We start from the raw sequence: 20,508 nt of genomic DNA on the forward strand, positions 1-20,508 counted from the left end.
TTTTTCAGTAAATACTCAAGAGTGGAATTTTTGGCTTAGATGTTAAGTGTATCTTTAACTTTATGAAGAACTGCCAAACAATTAGTTATCCAAAGTGATTGTACCATTTTATATTCTTACCACCGGTATACATTTCTTTTGTAAAGTATCTGTTCATATCTTGCCCATTTTTATATTGAGTTGGAGGACTCACACAGTACCTGATGTCAGAACTTACTATACAGTTACAGTAATCAAAACTGTGTGGTATTGGTAAAAGAATAGAGACATAGATCAGTGGAACGTAATAGAAAGTCCAGAAATAGACCTGCAAATTACAGTGGGTTTTTTCCCCAATAAAGATGCAACACAGTTCAATGGAGAAAGAATATTCTTTTATACAGACGGTGCTGTACACTGTGACCCAAAACTTGAAGCACATAGAGAAATTAACTCAGAATGAATTATAGACATAAATGTAAAAACCTAAAACTGTGGAACTTTTCTACAAGAAAATTGAGGAGAAAATCTTTGCAGCCTTTGATTAAGCAAAGATAATTTTAGTTAGGACACAAAAAGCACAAACCATAAAAGAAAAAGTTGATAAATTGGATATCATGAATTAAATCCTTCTTCAATTAAAGCATTTTGCACTGTTAAGAAATTTAAAAGACAAGCCACAGTGTGGGAGAAAATACTTGCAAAATAAATATATGATAAAGAATTGGTATCTAGAATATATAAAGAACTCTCAAAACTCATTTATAAGAAAAGAAAAAACAGGCAAAAGATTTGAAAGACAGTTCGCCAAGATGTACAGACAGCAAATAAATACATGAAAAGATACTCAATTCTGAATTAATTTCATTAGCCATTGGGAAAATACAAATTAAAACCACAATGAGATACTACTATACACACCTACTAGAGTAGCTAAGAACAAACAAAGAAAAACTAAAATGCTCAGCAAGGTTGCTGATCAACTGCCTTTCTCATACAATGCTCATGGGAATGCAAATTAATACAGTAACTTTGGAAAATGTTTTGGCAATTTATTATAAATATAAAGGTGAATATACATTTAGCATATAGCCTGTCAATCCAACTTTTAGGTTTTTACCCAAGAGATATAATATAAACATGTTCACAAAAAAGCCTGTATACAAATATTTATAGTGGCTTCATTCATAATTGTCAAAAATTAAAAACCAAGTGCTGGGTCAACAAATCTCAAAAAATTTAAAATGATTGAAATCATATAAAATACGTCCTCTGAACACAATGGAATTAAGCAAACTATATCCCTAAGGGAATACTTCTCAGCAGTTAAAAGGAACAAATTACTGATATCTGCAACAACGTAGATGGATCTCAGATGCATTATGCTAAGTAAATGTAGCTAGATCCAAACAACAACGTACTATATAATTCTCTAAAAAGGCCAAACTGTAGGGATAGCACAGATCAGGGGTTGCCAAGAGCTAAGGAAGAAGTTGAGGGTTGACTTCAAAGGGACACAAAAGAACTTTTTAGGTGGAAATATTCTATGTCTTGATTGTGGTAATGGTCATGTAACTGTGCATTTGTCAAAAGTCATGGAATGGGACACCTAAAAAGAGTGAGTTTTATGGAAATGATACCTCATTAAATCTATCCTTGAAAAAAAGGTAAAAGGAGTAGAAGATACACCATGCTAATGCAAATCATAAAGTCACAGTGGCGATATTTCAAAGTAGACTTTAGAATAAGGCATAGTGCCAAGGATAAGGAAGGATATTTCATAACGGTAAAGGGATCACTACACTAAGAAAACAACAGTAATCCTAAATATGTATATACCTAATAAACCTTCCACTTACATGAAGTATGAACTGATGGAACTAAAAAGGAGAAATAAACAAATGTGTCATTTTACTTGGATATTTCAGCACTCCTCTTTCAGTAATTGATTGAACAAGTAGACAGAAATCAGTAGGGCCACAGAAGAAGTAATGTGCCAATGAACTTGGCTTAATTGATCTTTATAGAACATTCCATTCAACAACAGCAGCAGTACACATTCTTTCCATGAATCATTCACTAAGATAGACTGTGTGGTGGGCCATTAAACAAATCTCAGCACATTTAGATGATCCATATTATACACAGGGATGATATGATCACAGGGAGTTAAATGAGAAATTAATAAGAAAAAATTTACAGAAAATACTCAAATAGTTGGAAATTAAACAGTGTACTTCTAAGTAGCATGTGGTAAAAGAGGAAATCACAAGGAATATTAAAAAATATTTTGAACTTAATGAAAATATATTAAAATTCGTTAGGATATAGCTAAAGCAGTGCTTATTGAGAATTTATTTTGTTGAGCTTTGAAATGCTTTGTATTAGAAGAGAACAGTCTAGAAACAATGATAAGCTTCTAAGCTCAGAACCTAGAAAAAGAACAGAAGGTTAAGCCTAAGGAAAGTAGAAAGAAGGATAAACTAAAGATAGGAATGGAAATCAGTCAAATAGAAAATGGTCAAACAATAGAGAAAACCAGTAATGCCAGAAGTTGATTCTTTGAAAAGATCAATAAAATTGGCAGATCCTTCATTAGATCAGCTTTCTCAACCTTGGCTCTCTTGACTCATTCAGCCTGATAATCGTTGTGGGGAGCTGTCCTGTGCATTGCAGGATGTTTAACGGCATCCCTGGCCTCTACCCACTAGATGCCAGTAGAACACCTTCTCCCAGTTGCAACAACCAAAAATGTCTCCAGGCATGTCAGATATCCCCTGGAGGTGGGTGCCAAATTCACTCCTCCCTCCTTGAGGACCACTGTATTAGAACAATAAAGAGAAAGAAAGAGGACAAAAATTGGCAATGTCAATGATAAAAGAGGAGACATCAGTATAGATTTTACAGACATTAAAAGGATAAAGGAATATTATGAACAAGTTTATGCCAGTAAATTCAATATCCTAAATGAAATGGATACATTTCTAGAAAAATGCAAATTACCAAAACTGACTTAAGATGAAGTAGAAAACTTATGGCCTTATACTGATTTTATAAACTGAATTTGGAACTAAAAACTTTCCCACAACGACTCAGATGACGTCATTGGTGAATTCTATTAAACATTTAAGGAAAAAATCTTATCAGTTCTACAAAGCTCAGAAAATAGAAGAAGAGCGAACACTTCCAATTCACTTTGTAAGTGGTACACTTTATAATATTACCTTGATACCAAAACAAAACACAAGAAAAGAAGACTACTGACCATGAGCTTTAATGAACAACAGAATAGTAGCAGAAGAGATCCATGCAGCCAAACAAAGACAAACCAAAAATAGAAGGAAAAAAACCCCCACACACAACCCAATGACCCAGTGACCACTATGTCAAGATTATTCCAGGAATGCAAATTTGGTTTAATATTTGAAATTAATAGATGTAGTTTAACATATTAACACTGGTATAAAATGGAAAAACCATGTTATCTCAATGGATGTAGAAAAAGTGTCTAAAAAAAAAAAATCCAATGCTTTCATCATAAAAACTAACAGCACATTGAATAGAAGATAGCTTTCTCAACTTGATGAAAAGGCATCTATAGAAAACCCCAGTTAACATAATACTTAATGGTGAAAGACTGAATACTTTCTGGGATCTGGGAAGAGGCAAAAATTGTCTTCTCTCACTGCTTTTGTTCGGCATTCTGGTGGTTTTGCTAGTGCAATAAGGAAAAGAAATAAAAGACATACAGATTAGAAAAAATAAAATAAAGCTGTCCTAATTTGCAAATGATATTGTGTTTATAGAAAATCCTATGAAATGCAGAAACAAGCTACCAGAACCAATAAAGCTGTGTAGCAATGTGACAGGACACAAGCTCAATATACAAAAATTGTCTGTGCATCTGTGCACTAGGAACCAACAGTTGGAAAATGAAAAATTTTAAAAATTTACAGTGGCATCCAAAAAGGCAAAATAACTTGGAGTAACAAAATATACAAAAGCAGTACACTGAAAACTAAAAAATAATGCTGGAAGAGAAATTTTTAAAACCTAAATTAATGGAGAGATATACTGTATTCACATATTGGAGAACCCAGTATTATTAAAATGTCAGTTCTCTAACCATTATTTTACTTTGCATTTCCTTGGCCCACCAGTGGGATTTAGTCCCTTCTTATATTGAGTATTTGGGTTTCTTTCAAAGAGTGCTTAGTGTAGCAAGCCATTTGTCCACTTTACAATTGAATTTTCTTTTCCTTATTGAATTCTAGGAGCTCTTTATATACACTAGACTGGTTCTTTGTTGGTTGCGCCTGTCGCAGGTAATCTGCTTTCATTTGGTGGAATGTCTTTTTGGGTTTTTTTTTTTTTTTTTGAGGAAGATTAGCCCTGAGCTAACATCTGCTGCCAATCCTCCTCTTTTTGCTGAGGAAGACTGGCCCTGAGCTAACATCCGTGCCCATCTTCCTCTACTTTATATTTATATGTGGGATGCCTACCACAGCACGGCTTGCCATGCAGTGCCATGTCCGCACCTGGGATCCAAACCAGTGAACCCCGGGCCACTGAAGCAGAATGTGTGCACTTAACCGCTGCGTCACCAGGCCGGCCAAGGTGGCATGTCTTTTAAAATCTTTTTAGTGATATCTTTTGATGAATACACATTAATTTTAATTTTAGAGCAAGAATCAGTCATAGTTAGTGCTTTTTTGTGTCTTGATTTAAGAAATCCTTCCTACTCAAGGTCATAAAGATATTTTCTGTTATTTTTTTAAAGTTTCTTAGTTTTCCCTTCCAAATTTTGACTTTGATTCCATTGGGAATTAATTTTTTTTGTATGTTCTAAAGTGATCTGTCTTTACCATGACTTTTTGGTAGTGGAAACTTTTAATTTAATGATATTTTCTGTGGTATGGTTGAAGATTGTGTGCTATAAAATCTTCATTAACATTTTGAAGGCTTTCTAGATTTTAATGATCAGTTTATTTGGATATTTTCTTCATAACTTTATTTACCTAGTTAAAGAAAACTTGTATTTCTATTTAAGTACAAAAGAAGTGGGAAAATAGCTTTTCAGAATATTTTGTTTACCTGAAAGATTTTTCCTTTAAAATATTTCCAACAATTTGCAAATTGTTGATTGAGGACCACATAGAGCCTATAGGCATGTTTTGCTTGTCCCTCCCAATGGTATAAACTTTTTGGAGTTGCTGAAATCCTCAAATCAGATGATTTCACTTCAAATTTTGTTGTGTCCTGAACAACTGGATGATTATGCAATATTAGACCTGCATTCTCACCTGGCAGTAATTAGCTGAAGCCAGCTCTGTCTTTGGATGGAGCATGTGCTTTTCATTTCCCCCAATCCTTATTTCCATGTCCTTCCCCTTGAGTTGTGATCCCTGCTCTAGACACATGTGTAGGAATATATTTACTTAAAAATTCTAAATAAATTTCTAGCCAACAGAAGTTATATACTAATTGATTATCTAGAACTATGTAAGTTTTATGCCAGAGTAGTAGGGACATATAATGGGTCATATTTTTAAAAAAATATATATTATTAGACTAGATGTTAAAAAGGCATTTCATGAATTTTATCAATCTTTAAAAAAAAAAGTTTGCATGCCCACTTTGTGCGAGTCACTCTTTTAATCATTGAGGGTTCAGCTGTTAACAAAACAGACAAAATTCCTTTTCCTGACAAAACTTAGGTGAACGAAACATGCAATTCTGATTTATTTTTTTTAAAGTTTTTAGAGGGGCCATCCCAGTGGTGTTAATGATTAAGTCCCTCTGCTCCACTTCAGGGGCCTGGGGTTTGCTGGTTTGGATCCCAGGCATGGACCTACACACTGTTCCTCCAAGCATGCTGTGGTGCAGTCCCATATACAAAATAGAGGAAGACTGGCACAGATGTCAGCTCAGGGACAATCTTCCTCAAGCAAAAAGAGGAAGATTGGCAATGGATGTTAGCTCAGGGACAATCTTCCTCACAAAAATAAATAAATGAATGAGTGAATGAATGAATGAACGAATGTTTTAAAGTAGCATTGGAATACTTTGTAAATGTGGTACACCGTTTCACCCTTTGTGCCCACCTACCACCCCCCTTTTCCCCTGGTTTCCACTAATCTGTTCTCTTTGTCCACGTGTTTAATTTCCACGTGTAAGTGGAGTCATACAGAGATTGTCTTTCTCTATCTGGCTTATTTCACTTAACATAATACCCTCAGGGTCCATCCATGTTGGATGACTTTTTTATGACTGAGTAGTATTCCATTGTGTATATATACCATATCTTCTTTATCCAATCATCAGTTGATGGGGAAGCACTTGGGTTGCTTCCACGTCTTGCCTATTGTGAATAATTCTGCAATGAAGATAGGGGTACATGGGTCTTTTTGAATTGCTGATTTCAAGTTCTTTGGATAGATATCCAGTAGTGGGATGGCTGGGTCAGATGGTATTTCTATTTTTAATTAAAATTCTATTTTGATATAATTTCAGGCCAGAAGAGTTCCAAGAATAGTACAAAGAGCTCCTGTACTTTCCAGATGTTAACTTTTTCCACTTTTATTCCTCTTACTTCCCTCCCACCCCCACAAAGCCGTTTATAACAAATACACCATATTCAATTCTTTAAGATGCCATTTTTCTTTTTCTTTCTTTCCTTTCCTTTCCTTTCTTTCTTTTTTTATTTCTTTCTTTCTTTCTTTCTTTCTTTTCTTCCTTCCTTCCTCCCTCCCTTCCCTTTCTTCTCCTCTTTCTCCCCAAAGACCCCCAGTACATACTTGTATATTTTATTTTTGGCTGTGAGTCCTTCTAGTTGTGTTATGTGGGACACTGCCTCAGCATGGCCTGATGAGCAGTGCTAGGTCCACGCCTAGGATTTGAACCAGTGAAACCCTGAGCTGCCGAAGCAGAGCGCGTGCACAGGAAAACTTAACCACTCGGCCATGGGGCCAGCCCCTAAGATGCCATTTCTGATGTTTATTTTTAGGCTCATAAGAGACAGTTATTTACAGTCATCTTCATCTTTGTTTTTTCCAGGTTAGGTCATTCATGCCATACTTGTCTATATTTTATGGCAATATAGGTGACGCATTCCTTTCTGAAAGTTTTGAAAACTTACCTGGCAAATTCCCAAGGACCAGATTTTTTTGTGTGTTATTTATTTATTTATTTATTTATTATTATTATTATTATTTTTTCCTTTTTCTCCCCAAAGCCCCCCCGTACATGGTTGTATATTTTTCGTTGTGGGTCCTTCTAGTTGTGGTATGTGGGACGCTGCCTCAGCGTGGTTTGACGAGCAGTGCCATGTCCGCGCCCAGGATTTGAACCAACAAAACACTGGGTCGCCTGCAGCGGAGCGCGCGAACTTAACCACTCGGCCACGGGGCCAGCCCCTTTGTGTGTTATTTTTTTATGACAGTACTGTTAACTTCATTCAGAAGTTTATTTCTTTTAGCATGTTTTTATATAGTTGTGTTTACTCCACTTGCTTGTAACCTTGATTAACATGCAGTGGAGAAAAATGTTTCCCCAGTTTTACAAGTCATTTGTACTGATTTTTTAAAACGTGGTAAAATATACATAACACAAAACTTACCATTTTAACCATTTTTAAGTGTACACTTCAGTGACATAAAGTACATTCACTTTGTTGTGCAACCATCAGCACCATCCATCTACAGAACTTTGTCATCCTCTCCAACTGAATTTCTGTGCCCATTAAACACTAAGTCCCCATTCCCTCCTCCCCCATTGAATGTAACCGCTGTTCTATTTCCTGTCTCTATGAATTTGACTGCTCTGGGTACCTCATATAAGGAAAATGGTAGCTCATTCCAAAAATGATATAAGATACTGGTAAGGAGCTAATATAATATAGTACTGTTACAGCTTTCAAAAGATTTTTGCTTTTGTTTTTTTCCCCACCAAACCCACATTAAGAAATACACTTTATAGGCAAACCTGCTGGTGTAGTGTTTGGGTTCACACACTCCGCTTCAGTGGCCCAGGGTTCACAGGTTCAGATCCCAGGCACGAACATGCACACCCATGCTGTGGCAGCATCTCACATACAAAGTAGAGGAGAATTGTCACAGATGTTAGCTCAGGGCCAGTCTTCCTCACCAAAAAAAATAAAAAATAAAAAAGCACTTTATATTGTGCTACTCAGTTCAAACACATGTGTGTAGTATTTATCTAAAACCAAATTTCAGCTGAATAATATCCTTACTATATGTGATAGGCTAATATTTTCTTCTCTCTCTTCCTTCCGTGCTGGTATTGATCCTGTTCATGACCTAGGGCAAATTACCTACAAATGCACAATTTTCCTTATCCATAAAGTTAGATGATAATAGCACCTTCCTCTTGGAAATATTGTCATGAGTAAAACATTGCCATAGTGATTTGCTCTAGAGCTTCACATGTCCAATAGATCAGTACTAGCACCAAATGGATGCATCCTCCCTATTTTCACAAAGGTAATGCTGCTGCTGCTACTATACACGCACAAAATGCCTTCACTTGATACTTGCCAGCCAAAAATAGCAGGAGCAACAGCAACACAACTTATTCTACACCTTCACCTTCCCAATTTTGAGTAAGTGCTTCTGATTGGCTAAATGAAAATTACAACTGTGACCCTATTGCAGGGGAACCTAGGAAATGTAGTTTTTAGCTTCCTGCCTCTGTAGTACAGAAAGGCATATTAAAAAACTACAAAATGGACGCGGTTTCAGATAATTGTTGCCGTATAATAAAACAAAAACTAGTGAATTAAAATTATTTATTGTTTCTCACAATTCTGTGATTTGGCTGTTCCATGTGGTATCAGCGGGGTTTACTCTTGCAGCTAAATTTAGTTGGGAGCTTGGCTAGGCTCTCAGTTCTCTTCTACACAGTCTACCTCTCGAGGTGGTGTTTCATCTTCCAGGGTTCTAGGCATGGCCTCTCCTTCTGGGATAGTCTGGTCTTCCTAACAGTATGGTGGCTAGATTCTGGTAGGGAGCATTCCAGCCTCTATGTGCAAGTGGTTATCAGGCCTCTCCTTGCATCATGCTTGCTAATGTCCTGTTAGTCAAAATAAGTCACATGGCCAAACCTGGAGTCACTGTGGGAGAGGACTACACAAAATGTAAAAATTAGGAGGCATAATATGGTAGTTAGCCTCCAGGATGGCCCTGAATCATCTTCATTTCCTTATATTCCAACTGACTAGGGCTGACTTGAGTAGCTAGTAGGCTTTTGTGGAAGTGACAGCTTTTTGAGGTTAGGTCATAAACGATTGCCACTTAGGACTTGCTCTCTTGCATCACTTACTGTGGGAAAGTCAGCTGCCATTCCATGAGGGCAATCAAGCAGCTGTCTGAGAGGACACGTAGAGAGGAGGGCCTTTTGCCAATAGCCAGCGCTGACTTACCAGCCCTGAGAATAAGTTACCTTGGAAGCAAGTCCTGCAGGCACAATCAGGTCTTCAAGTGGCTGTAGCCGTGACTGACTGCAATATCATGAGAGATTCCAAGCTAAAACCACCCAGCTAAGCCAGTCCCCAATTCCTCATCCACAGAAACTGTGTGGTAAATAAATGTTTATTGCTGTTTTAAAGCCTCTCTCACCTCCCACTGAACTTGCTCTGACTGCTTCAGAACACTTGGTAAGATGTCTCTGAAGACTTGAAAGTCTGGCTGAGTTAGCTTTGATGGATCCATCAGCCTTGTGAGTGAGACATTCCATTACTGGCTGCCTCTTAACTAAGGAGGTATTTTCATGAAATGCTAATCTGATCATATTATGCTATTGCTCAAAATGATTCAGTGACTCTTTCTTGTCTTCAAGATAAAAGCTAAAATATCTCTGTGGTTTGCATGTTCTCTCCTTTTGACTTTTGTCAGCTTGCATGAGGATTTAAACTGATCCTTAGTTTACTCCTCTGTAAATGTGAGCTTTGATTATTTTGTTGATTGATGTTAGATGAATTGTGTCTGTGTAGAAAGGGATCTTTATAAGATGACTTCAGGTGTCCTGACTAGTCCTACCAAGGTGAATGTTATGATTATCTTTGATCTCTTCACAACTCCCATTTTGGTACTCTTTACTTCTCTAAGAATTCCTAAACTTCAGGTGTTTATCTTCTGTGTCATTGTTAATTCCAATTAGATAACAGTCTCTTCTAAATGTTAAGAGATAACCAAGATATAAGGCTTAATAGGCACTAACTTCATAGGGATGCTTGTACTTTAAAAGTAGACTCTCACTGACTAGTGTGACTGCATAACCAACCCCAAGATATGAAGCTGTAACAGCAGAATGGCTGGGAGGGGCTTGATATTTTGAGCAGAGTAGCTAGTACTATGCATATCTATACATAGTTGTCTTGTTTGAAACTTTTCACGAGTGGAGCCATCTGGCATTGTAGATTTCTTTGTGGGAAGGTTTTTAATTTCAGATTCATTTTCTTTTCATGGAAACAGGATTATTCAGATACTCTATTTCGTGTGACAGGTTCCCTTCCCCTGTATTATTATTGGGATAAGTAATAAGATGTCTTTTTCATTCCCCATATTGTTAACTTGTGACTTCCCTCTCTTTTCTTGGTTTACTTTTGCTAGAGGCATATCAGTTTTGTTAGTCTTTTCAACAATTAATGTTTCGCATTGTTAGTTTTTCTCTTTTGTACGTTTGTTTTCCAGTTGATTGAAATCTATTCTTGATTTTTTTTACCCCTTTGATTCTACCTTCTTTTTATTTACTTTGCTGTTTTTCTGCTTGAAGTGGAAATGTTAGATCACTGATTTTTCATTCCTTCTTCTTTGATAGTATATACATTTAAGGCTATAAATTTCCCTTATATATAGCTTTAACTGCATTCCATAAGTATCAGCAGTTTATATTTTCATGGTCATCCAGTTCAGAATATTTTCTAAGTTTCATTATGATTCGTTCTTTGATCAGTTGAACTTCACTAAATATTTAAGGGAGAAAAATAAAACAACTTTCCATATAATAGAAAGAAGAGGGATCACTTCCCAATTTGTTTCAAGCCAGTATAATCTCAATACTAAAATTGACAAAGTTGTAACCTCAATATTAAAATCAACAAAGTGGTCTTAAGAAAAGAAGTTATAGAAGTTAAGAAAAGAATTTCTTTCATGAATATAAATGCAAAAATTGAAACAACATATTACCTAACCAAATCTAGCTATACACAAAAGTATCATACCCAGTTGGCCTTATTGTAGGAATGCAAACTTGGACTAGAATTAGATTTTAGGAATGCAAACTTAGATTAAAACTAGAAAACCAGTCAGTGAGATTTACTCTGTAACGGAACTAGAAGGAAAATATGATCACCTCAGTAGGTGCAGAAAAAATAATTGATAAAATTCAACACTTATTCATGATAAAAAGTCTTGGAAAAGTAGAAATAGATGTATAACTTCAATATTTGAGGATGGAGACCAGTTAGGTAAAGTATGATTTATTTAAAGAATAATTTTGAAGGCATGAGGGCATGATTTTGATTTGATAAGTGAATAAAAAATTATGGTATGCTTATTTACTTCTTTACAGAGGAAACAGACCAGCATAAAATATACAAAAATGTAAATAATGGTCATTTTCTGGGGCTGAGAAATTATGGATTTTTAAATTATACTTTTTTGCATTTTAGTGTGATTTGAAAATCTACATTTGTTAATTTGGTAACCATAAATAACAACAGAGGTTATTTTATAATTAAATCTTTTAATCAGAGTACAGCTACATAAAAATATTTAAACATGGCTTTCTATTGTGAATTGTAAAACCTATAAAAGTGTGAAATGAAATATCGGTTTTAAGGAGCGTAAATCAAAGCAACTTTGATAATAAAATATAAATAAACATAAGAATGTTGCAAGATATCAAATGAATTTGGTTGTGCATATAAGGCCAAGAACTTTTTACCTGGGCTAGGTATAAAATGAATAATGAGAGTCTTAAGTTCTTCCTAAATCTGGTGCAAATGCAGATAATGTGTCCCTGAGTAATCCAAAAGTTCATACTTGTTGGTGCTTGTGATCTTTACCCAGATTCTTAAATGAAGATTTACAAAAATTCATTGTGAATCCTCTGATAGTAACTAACTGTGAGTTCATGTTGTAGTGGAGATGATTTTTTTTTTTAAACTCTATCCTCCACTGATTTCTAAATATCAGGAGTTGATGATATTTTTCTTCTATACATTTTACAGATGGTAGTAAAAACTTTTATGGATATGGACCAGGACTCAGAAGATGAAAAACAGCAGTATCTCCCACTCGCCTTGCATCTTGCATCTGAATTTTTCCTCAGGAATCCCAATAAAGATGTGCGTCTCCTTGTAGCATGTTGTTTGGCTGACATCTTTCGAATCTATGCCCCAGAAGCTCCATATACTTCCCATGATAAACTTAAGGTAAATAGAATTTTTACAAAATTGGTTTACTTTTATAGTTTAGCTTATCCTTAGGAGCATAACTTTCATATTATTTATCTTCTCATACAAAGGTTATATAATAAGTTGCACAGCAAACTAATTATTCATTCAGTTAATATTCATTGAGTATCCACAAAAATGATTGGTATTTTTATGAGGCATTGAAAGGTGCAAATCAAAACTAGTCCCTGTCTGCTCATATCTAACCTTCAGGATAACACAGAGCCCACATGGCTGAATTGAAGGGATAAATAGTGGATTAATGACACAACACAATAGTATAACAGAATTTACACATTCAAATGACTATTTTCCACTGCAGGTTATTCTACACTCAAAACTAAATGCTCATCTTGGTGGTTCTGCTTTGGTTTGAAATGTTTGAGGAACTCCTGTTCTGAATTGATCTTTTAAGCTGATTTCATATGTTGAATAATTTTATTCTTGGCAAATTTTAATCCTTTGAACTGCTTTCTTTAAAATAGTGCTAAAATCAGTTTGTCCCATACTGATACTGTTTTGCATTAAAACTTCTAAAGAAAACTTATTAAGAAATGGAGCACTATCGTCATGAAAAGTACAACTCCTGGACCAGTCTGTTACTGCTTTTGTTCTACACGACTTGGTGGTCACATATCAAATTCGAAACTAGGCAGTGAAGATTACTATTTACATGTAGGAAAGTTCAGGTCCTTAAAACGAAGATAATTGTTTGCCATGATGCAAGATGAAGAGAGTGAGTAAAGTGGAAGTTCTACAGTAGAAGGTAACAAGATATAGAACTTACAGTTCTGTCAGAATGAGAAAGCTTAAAGATTTGTGGCAGTGATATTTATTTTTGCTTCTAAAGGATGTAATTCTATGTGATTTGCTCTTTTCCAGTTATTTTGAATAATGAACTAGGCCAGTCTCAAGTCATTGGCTAAAGAAGAATTTTGTTTTATTGTAGTTTGTAATGGAGAATATATATATGGACTATTAGTGTACTTTTAAAGGATGAAGGTATTTGTGTCTCAATTAATATATTTTATCATTTTTTTTAACAGGACATATTTTTGTTTATTACCAGACAATTAAAAGGTTTGGAGGATACAAAGAGTCCGCAGTTTAATAGATACTTTTATTTATTAGAGGTAAAAAAGAAAATTATTTATAAGCATCACACTATTTCACATAGTAGAAAATTCTTTATAGTAACTTTATAATGTAAAATGAATCTTTTTTTTTGTTTTATACAATCCCACTTAATAAAGTGTCTTTTACAATCATTTTTTCCTTCTCATATCCTGAAAAGATAAAGTATCTTCCACTTGAAAAACTGTTACATTATTTGAAACTTTTATTTTCATCTTTCTGTTTTTATTCTTTTCTAATCCAAAAAGGAATTAAGTTGAATTTGAATTTTCACTGCTCCTTATATTTTGTGTGTATATATGTCTACCAACTTTTAACAATTTAATATTTTTCAGTTAGAGAACGTTAATGCCCATAGCTATATATCTTTTCAAAGGTCGAAGTACATGACTATGTTAAAATTGTAATTTTATATGTTTGGCCTTTATAACTTTAATATAGATTTCTAATTCTAAAAATTAAATTTTATTGAGTTTGCTTTTGTGTAACTGTTCTGTGACTGTGTAAATAATTGTTTTTATTTATTTATTTAAGAATTTAGCTTGGGTTAAATCATATAACATCTGCTTTGAATTGGAAGATTGCAATGAAATTTTTATTCAGCTTTTTAGGACTCTCTTCTCAGTGATCAAGTAAGTTATTTTGTAAGCATTTCTGTTTGTTTCTTTTTCTTGCTGTGCGTCTTGAAGTATCGTGTACTGTGCATATACACTAAGATCTTTCAGAGTTACAAGGAAATGTTTTCCTTAGAAGACTTAACATGAAGAGGAAAATAACAATTCTGTTGTCTGAAAGCTGCCTTTGCACTTATATTACCATTTCAAATTATGGTATCAGTTATGTTGGTTGACTCTTGCAAAGCAAATGGTATGAGACCTTATATAAGAAGTACTAAATTATGAGGTACAAATTATAAGTATTATAAGTAAGTACCATTAATAAGTGCCGGAAGATATAATAGCTAAGTGGTTAAGCACACTAACTTTGATATCTTCTCATTTTAGAGCTAGAAAAAAATCTTAAGCAATGCTCTTTCCTTATAGAAACAGGGAAACTAATGCACAGTGAAGGAGCGTGTTATCTTGCCCAAGGACAAATGGCTGAACAGGAGAGCCCAAACTGATTTCAGTCCAGTGTCTTGTTTTCTGTATGGTAAACCAAGCATTGTTATGAGAGATATTCTACAGCATTACCTTATATACAAACATATATATTTCACATAAATTTTAAGTTTTCTAGTAGCTACATTAAGAAAGGTAAAAAAAAAACAAATGATATTTATTTAAATAATATACTTTATCTATCCCACTGTATCCAAAAGCATTATTATTTCAACATGTGGCTTTAGCCATATACTTCGTGTTCAATAGCCAAATGGATGTTAACGAATGGTTCTATATTGGACAGCACAGCAGATTTTTCTGTAGGTATTTTGTGAGTACTATATCATGTTTTCCATTTTCTTGGATAGAATGGTAAAAACAGAATTTAACATGGAATAAATAGGAAAGGACTGGACTACCTGGTTTAGGGATAGAAGCTTGTAAAGACATTGCATGAGAAAAGGTTTCCTGTGGCAACTGACTAACCAAAGTCAGTTAAATAAATGGTAAAGTATGTAAACGTTACCTTTTGTATTAGTCAGCTTTTGCCATATAAGAAGACAGCGCAAACATGGTAGCTTAAAACAACCACCATTTTATTTAGCTTGTGATTCTGCTTGGCAGTTCTTTTTGTTTGGGCTGGACTCAGTCCTGTATTTGCAGTCAGTTGGCTGAAAATCTGGCATTTGGCTGAGGTAAGAGAATAACTGGGTCATATGTCTTTTTCTCATCATCCAGTAGGCTGGCCCAGCTCTCTTCATATGCTGACTGGATTTCAAAAGTAGCAAGCCCCACTGCACAAGCACTTTTTAAACCTCTGCTCACTTCATGTTTACTTATGTCTCATTGGCCAAGCAAGGCACATAGGCAAGTCCAGATTGAAAGGTTGGTTAGATGGGCTCCATATCTTGAAGAGAGGAGCAGCATTTTAAAGACATGTGCATACAGAGATGAGAACAATTTGTGGCCATTGTTTGCATTCTACCATATTTTTGCAACTTTTTCTTTTGAAATTAAAATCACCACCAACAAAAAAACCTTCTGAAATCGTCATCATTCTGCCCCTTGTGTGACTTTATCCACTTAAGTCTGCTTCTCACTCTGCAATTATAATTCTTTCCTCTCACAATTACTTACACACACCTTTTTTTATCCTATTGATATTTTTATTTCCTGAATCTAAAGAACTAAATTTATTGCTCACCTAATTATCTAATTAAAATAATTTACCATGCGATAACGAGTAAATAAAAGACTTGCCTTTTGAAAGAGGAGCTTATTGATTTGTATTTACTGGCACGTTTACCATGTAGCTGGTGTTCTTCATTCCTTTGTGTAGGTGCAGATTTCCATCTAGTGTTATTTTTCTTCGGTCTGAAGGACTTCCTTTAACATTTTCTATAGTTCAGCTCAGCTGCTGATAGAATTCTTTCAGTTTTTATATGTCTGAAAAAGTCTTTATTCCACCTTCATTTTTGAAAGTTATTTTCATGATAAGAGTCCTAGGTTGATAGGGGTTTTTTTTTCTCTTTCAGTACTTTTAAAGATGTTGCTCCATCTTTTTCTGGTTTGCATTGTTTTTAATGAGAAGTTTTTGTCATTTTTAATCTTTGTTTCTCTATACATAATATAATGTATGTTTTTTCTTTACCTACTTTTAAGAGTTTCTCTTTATTACTAGTTTTAAGCAGTTTGATTATGATGTACCATGGCACAGTTTTCTTCCTGTTTCTTGTGCTTAGGGCTCATTGAGCTTCCTAGATATGTGGATTTACCCTTCTGATTACTCTTCCTAGATGCCCTATGAATTATGAGATTTTCCACTGTAGTGGGAATATGCACTATTGTAAGACCTGTGTGAGTTCCAGGGATTATTCCCTCTTCTCCTTTCAGGTGATGCTTTCCCCAAACTCAAGAAATTTCCTCACGTGTGTGCTGATCACTAAACACTTGAAGACTGAGGGGGCTACCGTTTGCAAACTTGCTCTCTGAGTGGCTCTCTCCCCTCTAGTGTTCTGCCTTGCAAACTGTAGCCTCCCCAAACGCAGGAAAGCTGTTAGGCTCTGCCAGGATCTTCCCTCCCTACACTGCAGTCTGGAAATTTACCAGGCAGTAAGCTGAGAAAATTGTAGGATTGTTCACCTCATTTGTTTCCCTTTCTCAGCAACATGTGCCTGATATCCAGCATCTGAAAACTGTTGTTTCCTCTCTTTTGTCCAGTTTTTCAGTTGTTTTAGGTGGGAAAGTAAATCCTGTCCCTGTTATTCGTCTTTGATGGAACCTGTGGAAATAACTTTTAAGTTTATTTTCATCTCTTTCCTTCATTTCTTTCCTGTCCCCAAGAATATATGGATCTGAGAGCTAAATACTCTCCAGTTTTTTAGCATTAAGCTGAATATCTCTATTCTTCAACCCCTACTCATACCTTCCCAACACACACGCACACACACACACATCCACCCACCCACTATATAATTGATCCTGCAGGATCTTGGCGTTTCGTAAAATAAACAAGGTATATGAGAGAGGGCATGTGGTAGGCGGCGGGGGAGGGGTCCTTCTAAAACTTGTAGAAAATTGTGTACCTAACGATGTGACAATTTTCCCACCAACTTTAAAAATTTTCCTCTCTGCTTTTTACCACTAAGTGCCCAATAGGTTTGTTATACATTATTTCAAGTTAATTTTTAAAAAGTTTGAGGTGAGAGATATATGAATGATTCTAAACTTTAGTCTTGATTTAAAGTTCCCTGTATCTATAGTAGTAGTAAACATTTCTCTTGATTTGTCTTTGCATATATATTCTGATAAATGTGAAAATGGATAGATCAAGTCTTTGGTTAAGATGCAGTCAGGAGGAAAGGAGCCTAGATGTTCTACTAGTTATAAACATTTCGTAGCCAGTCTTTATAGCAGACTTCTGGTTTTCAGGATTGGTGAACTAAAATCTCTAGTGGCAAAGATATATAGAAAAAATTACTTGTATGAGCTTATGCTTTTTTCTGTGTTTATAGTTTTAGCTTATCTTGAGGAATGTTTTAAGATCTAAAAGGATAAAAAGGATTAACAGCTGTCTACCGTCATTATCTTGTACATTTTTTTGTTTCCTTAAAGTTTTATCACCTTGAATCTGGGGGCATGTAAGCAAGTTTGTCCTTTCTTTGAAGCTGACATTTTTGTTTGGTTAAATTTAACGCACTCTTTGAATCTTAAATGTGTAAGGACTCAATTTATTTTAAAGTAATTGTGTAGGGACTTAATTAATTTTAAAGGTCTTTGTTTTTGTAAAATACTTTACAACAATACCTTACAGCTGTTGTAATAGTCAACAGAGGGGAAGAAAGGAAATAGAGCAGCCAAAATTTCTTTGCCATTATTGGCATGGTTCCTTCAAGTGAAAATCCTTTTACATTTTAGATAGTGTTTTAAATTGAGAAGTTTCATTTTCTTTTTGTGAGCCTGAATTTCTTTTTATTTTCTTCTTCTTTGTTTTTTGCTTTTTTTCTTTTAGCAATAGCCACAATAAGAAGGTACAAATGCACATGCTAGACTTGATGAGTTCTATCATCATGGAAGGTGATGGAGTTACTCAAGAATTATTGGACTCCATTCTTATTAACCTCATTCCTGCACATAAGGTCTGTATAGTATGAAGATATTAAAGGTTAATATTTAAAAATAGTACTACACATGTGAAAAATAATTGTTTTTCACCATTTGTAATCCCATGTAATTATTCTCACCATCATTCTCCAGCCCCAAGTAAAATGGAGTAACACATCAGTCTTGTAGCTATTATTGTTTTTAGAAGATATATCAGTTAACATGCGGTATTGTGGAAGATGTTCATTCAGTTAAGTGTTGCTTGTTTTCTGGAAAACTAAAAATGTTTCAGATTCACCACTCGTATCTAATCTGGGAAGTATAATGTGTTGGAGTACTGTCTTGGTTAGTTTTTTTTCTTTTTCCTTTTGGAAAAGAAAATGTATTTCCTTTTTTATAATATAGATGTGGAGCAGAGGAATTTGTATTTCTTCTCAGAAGCCATATCCTACATTTTTCTTAGGCACTTTCAGAAAAAGATCTGGGCAGAAGTGGAAACTATATGGTTAATATTACAGGGAAAAGGATGATTCAGAGCTGTATATTTCTCCCTGTTCCCTTTTTCTGTTTCTCTCTGCTGAGTCCTCCTAAGGAACTGAGAGACTTAGCTCCCCAGAAGCTCCTCCACTGGACTGCACTCAGGCCTACCCCACTGATGATATATGTACCCTCCTGCTTTTTTGGTCTAATGATTCAGTGACCTATTATCAGGTGTTAGATGAACAATGTACTTACTCACAATAAGATGTAATTAATTATAAATTTTTTCTCATGACTCTGACTCTGTAAACATCATTTGCATTTTATTAATTCAGATGAATCTCTGTAATTGGTCAAAATTTTGAGAATATAGCAAAGGGGAATATATGTTAGGCAAAATAAGAGAGAAAAAACTTTGAGAGGAATAGTTAGTGTATTTGGTGTTTATATTCTTGTTAGAGTGTTTTTATGAGAAGTAAATATACCCTTTTGGGAAGTAGAAGAGATGCCTTAATTTTGAGCTAATCTTATCCTTTTGCGAATGGAATAAAAGTCTGGAGTAACGGTCAGGAAGCTATGGCTTATGGAGCAAATCTGATCCATTGCCTATTTATGTAAATAAAGTTTTATTTGAACACAGCCGTGCTCGTTTGTTTTCATTTTGTCTATGGCTACTTTCACACTGCAACAACAGAGTTGTGTAGTTGCAGCAGTGACCGTGGACTAACAAAACTGAAATAGTTACCATCTAGCTCTTTGCATAAGGCTTGCTGAGTACTGACCTAGAGTATAGAGTTTCCTAGCCTCTTTTTGGGAGAGGTGCAAGATGGTGAATGAATCTCAGTTTGGTCCAAAACTTCAAAATATAGAGATGTTAATAGGTAGTCTTCAAAAAAAAATTCCATTTTCAGTAAAGTTTAAAAAAATTAAATATGTATCTTTTCTCTAGTCTTTCTCACACCCTTTAATTTGTTGCAGTGTATTGGGAATCTTGAGGAGCAAGATTCAGCATTTCAAAATATAGTTGATTGAGAATTTTGCTTGGAACACTTTCCAGGTCTACACCTCCTCAGAGCGTACATTGGACAATGAAATACTGAGAGATGGTGGGTTAGAGAGGGCTGTGTGTTTATTTGTTTAGGCTACATGGCTATAATTGGTTAACAAACAAAACCAAAAAGCCTCAGGTCCATTTTGACTTTAGTAAAACTAAACTTAATATAGGGTTGGGCTTTTGGCTAATTATCCTAATGTATTTTAGTTTTAGTTCATAGTTGTGCTATTTGCAACTTCTGTGTTTAAGACCACTTAACTAGAGCGTATTGAGTAAAACTTTGATTGTAATTCAATTATATTTTTTGCTTCGTGTTTTGTAGCTTTGAAGTCTATAGTGTTCTAATGGTGTTATCTCATAAATTCGTTGTAACTTTGTATATTTTTATTGTGTTTCAGAACTTAAACAAACAGTCCTTTGACCTCGCTAAAGTGCTGTTGAAAAGGACAGTCCAGACTATTGAGGCATGCATTGCTAATGTATGTATTTATACCTATATTTATTCCATAATTGTGTAATTCTTAATCCATTGTACTAATTTGTTAGAACCTTGCACATAGAAGTCTATTCATGCTATAAACAGTTTCGTCTATTTAGAACAAATATATAAAAGAACTGATGTGTCCGAATGTGACCAAATGCAGCATAACTTTATAAGCTTTTTTGACATTTTTAAATGG

The 20,508-nt window shown here is 34.8% G+C and overlaps 1 protein-coding gene across 3 annotated transcripts in view; it reads left to right on the top strand.

The window, feature by feature from the left end:
• The window catches only part of LOC124232942 (sister chromatid cohesion protein PDS5 homolog A), a 163,440-nt gene that overhangs the window by 46,965 nt on the left and 95,967 nt on the right, over positions 1-20,508 (top strand). For all 3 annotated transcript variants that reach the window (XM_046649887.1, XM_046649889.1, XM_046649888.1), the window contains exons 3-7: positions 12,230-12,433; positions 13,501-13,587; positions 14,123-14,220; positions 18,203-18,329; positions 20,227-20,307. In XM_046649887.1, coding sequence (XP_046505843.1) covers positions 12,230-12,433; positions 13,501-13,587; positions 14,123-14,220; positions 18,203-18,329; positions 20,227-20,307 — 597 coding nt within the window. The remainder of the gene's footprint in view (positions 1-12,229; positions 12,434-13,500; positions 13,588-14,122; positions 14,221-18,202; positions 18,330-20,226; positions 20,308-20,508) is intronic.

The sequence above is a fragment of the Equus quagga genome, unplaced genomic scaffold (assembly GCF_021613505.1).
Source record: "Equus quagga isolate Etosha38 unplaced genomic scaffold, UCLA_HA_Equagga_1.0 146_RagTag, whole genome shotgun sequence".
NCBI classification, from domain to species: domain Eukaryota; kingdom Metazoa; phylum Chordata; class Mammalia; order Perissodactyla; family Equidae; genus Equus; species Equus quagga.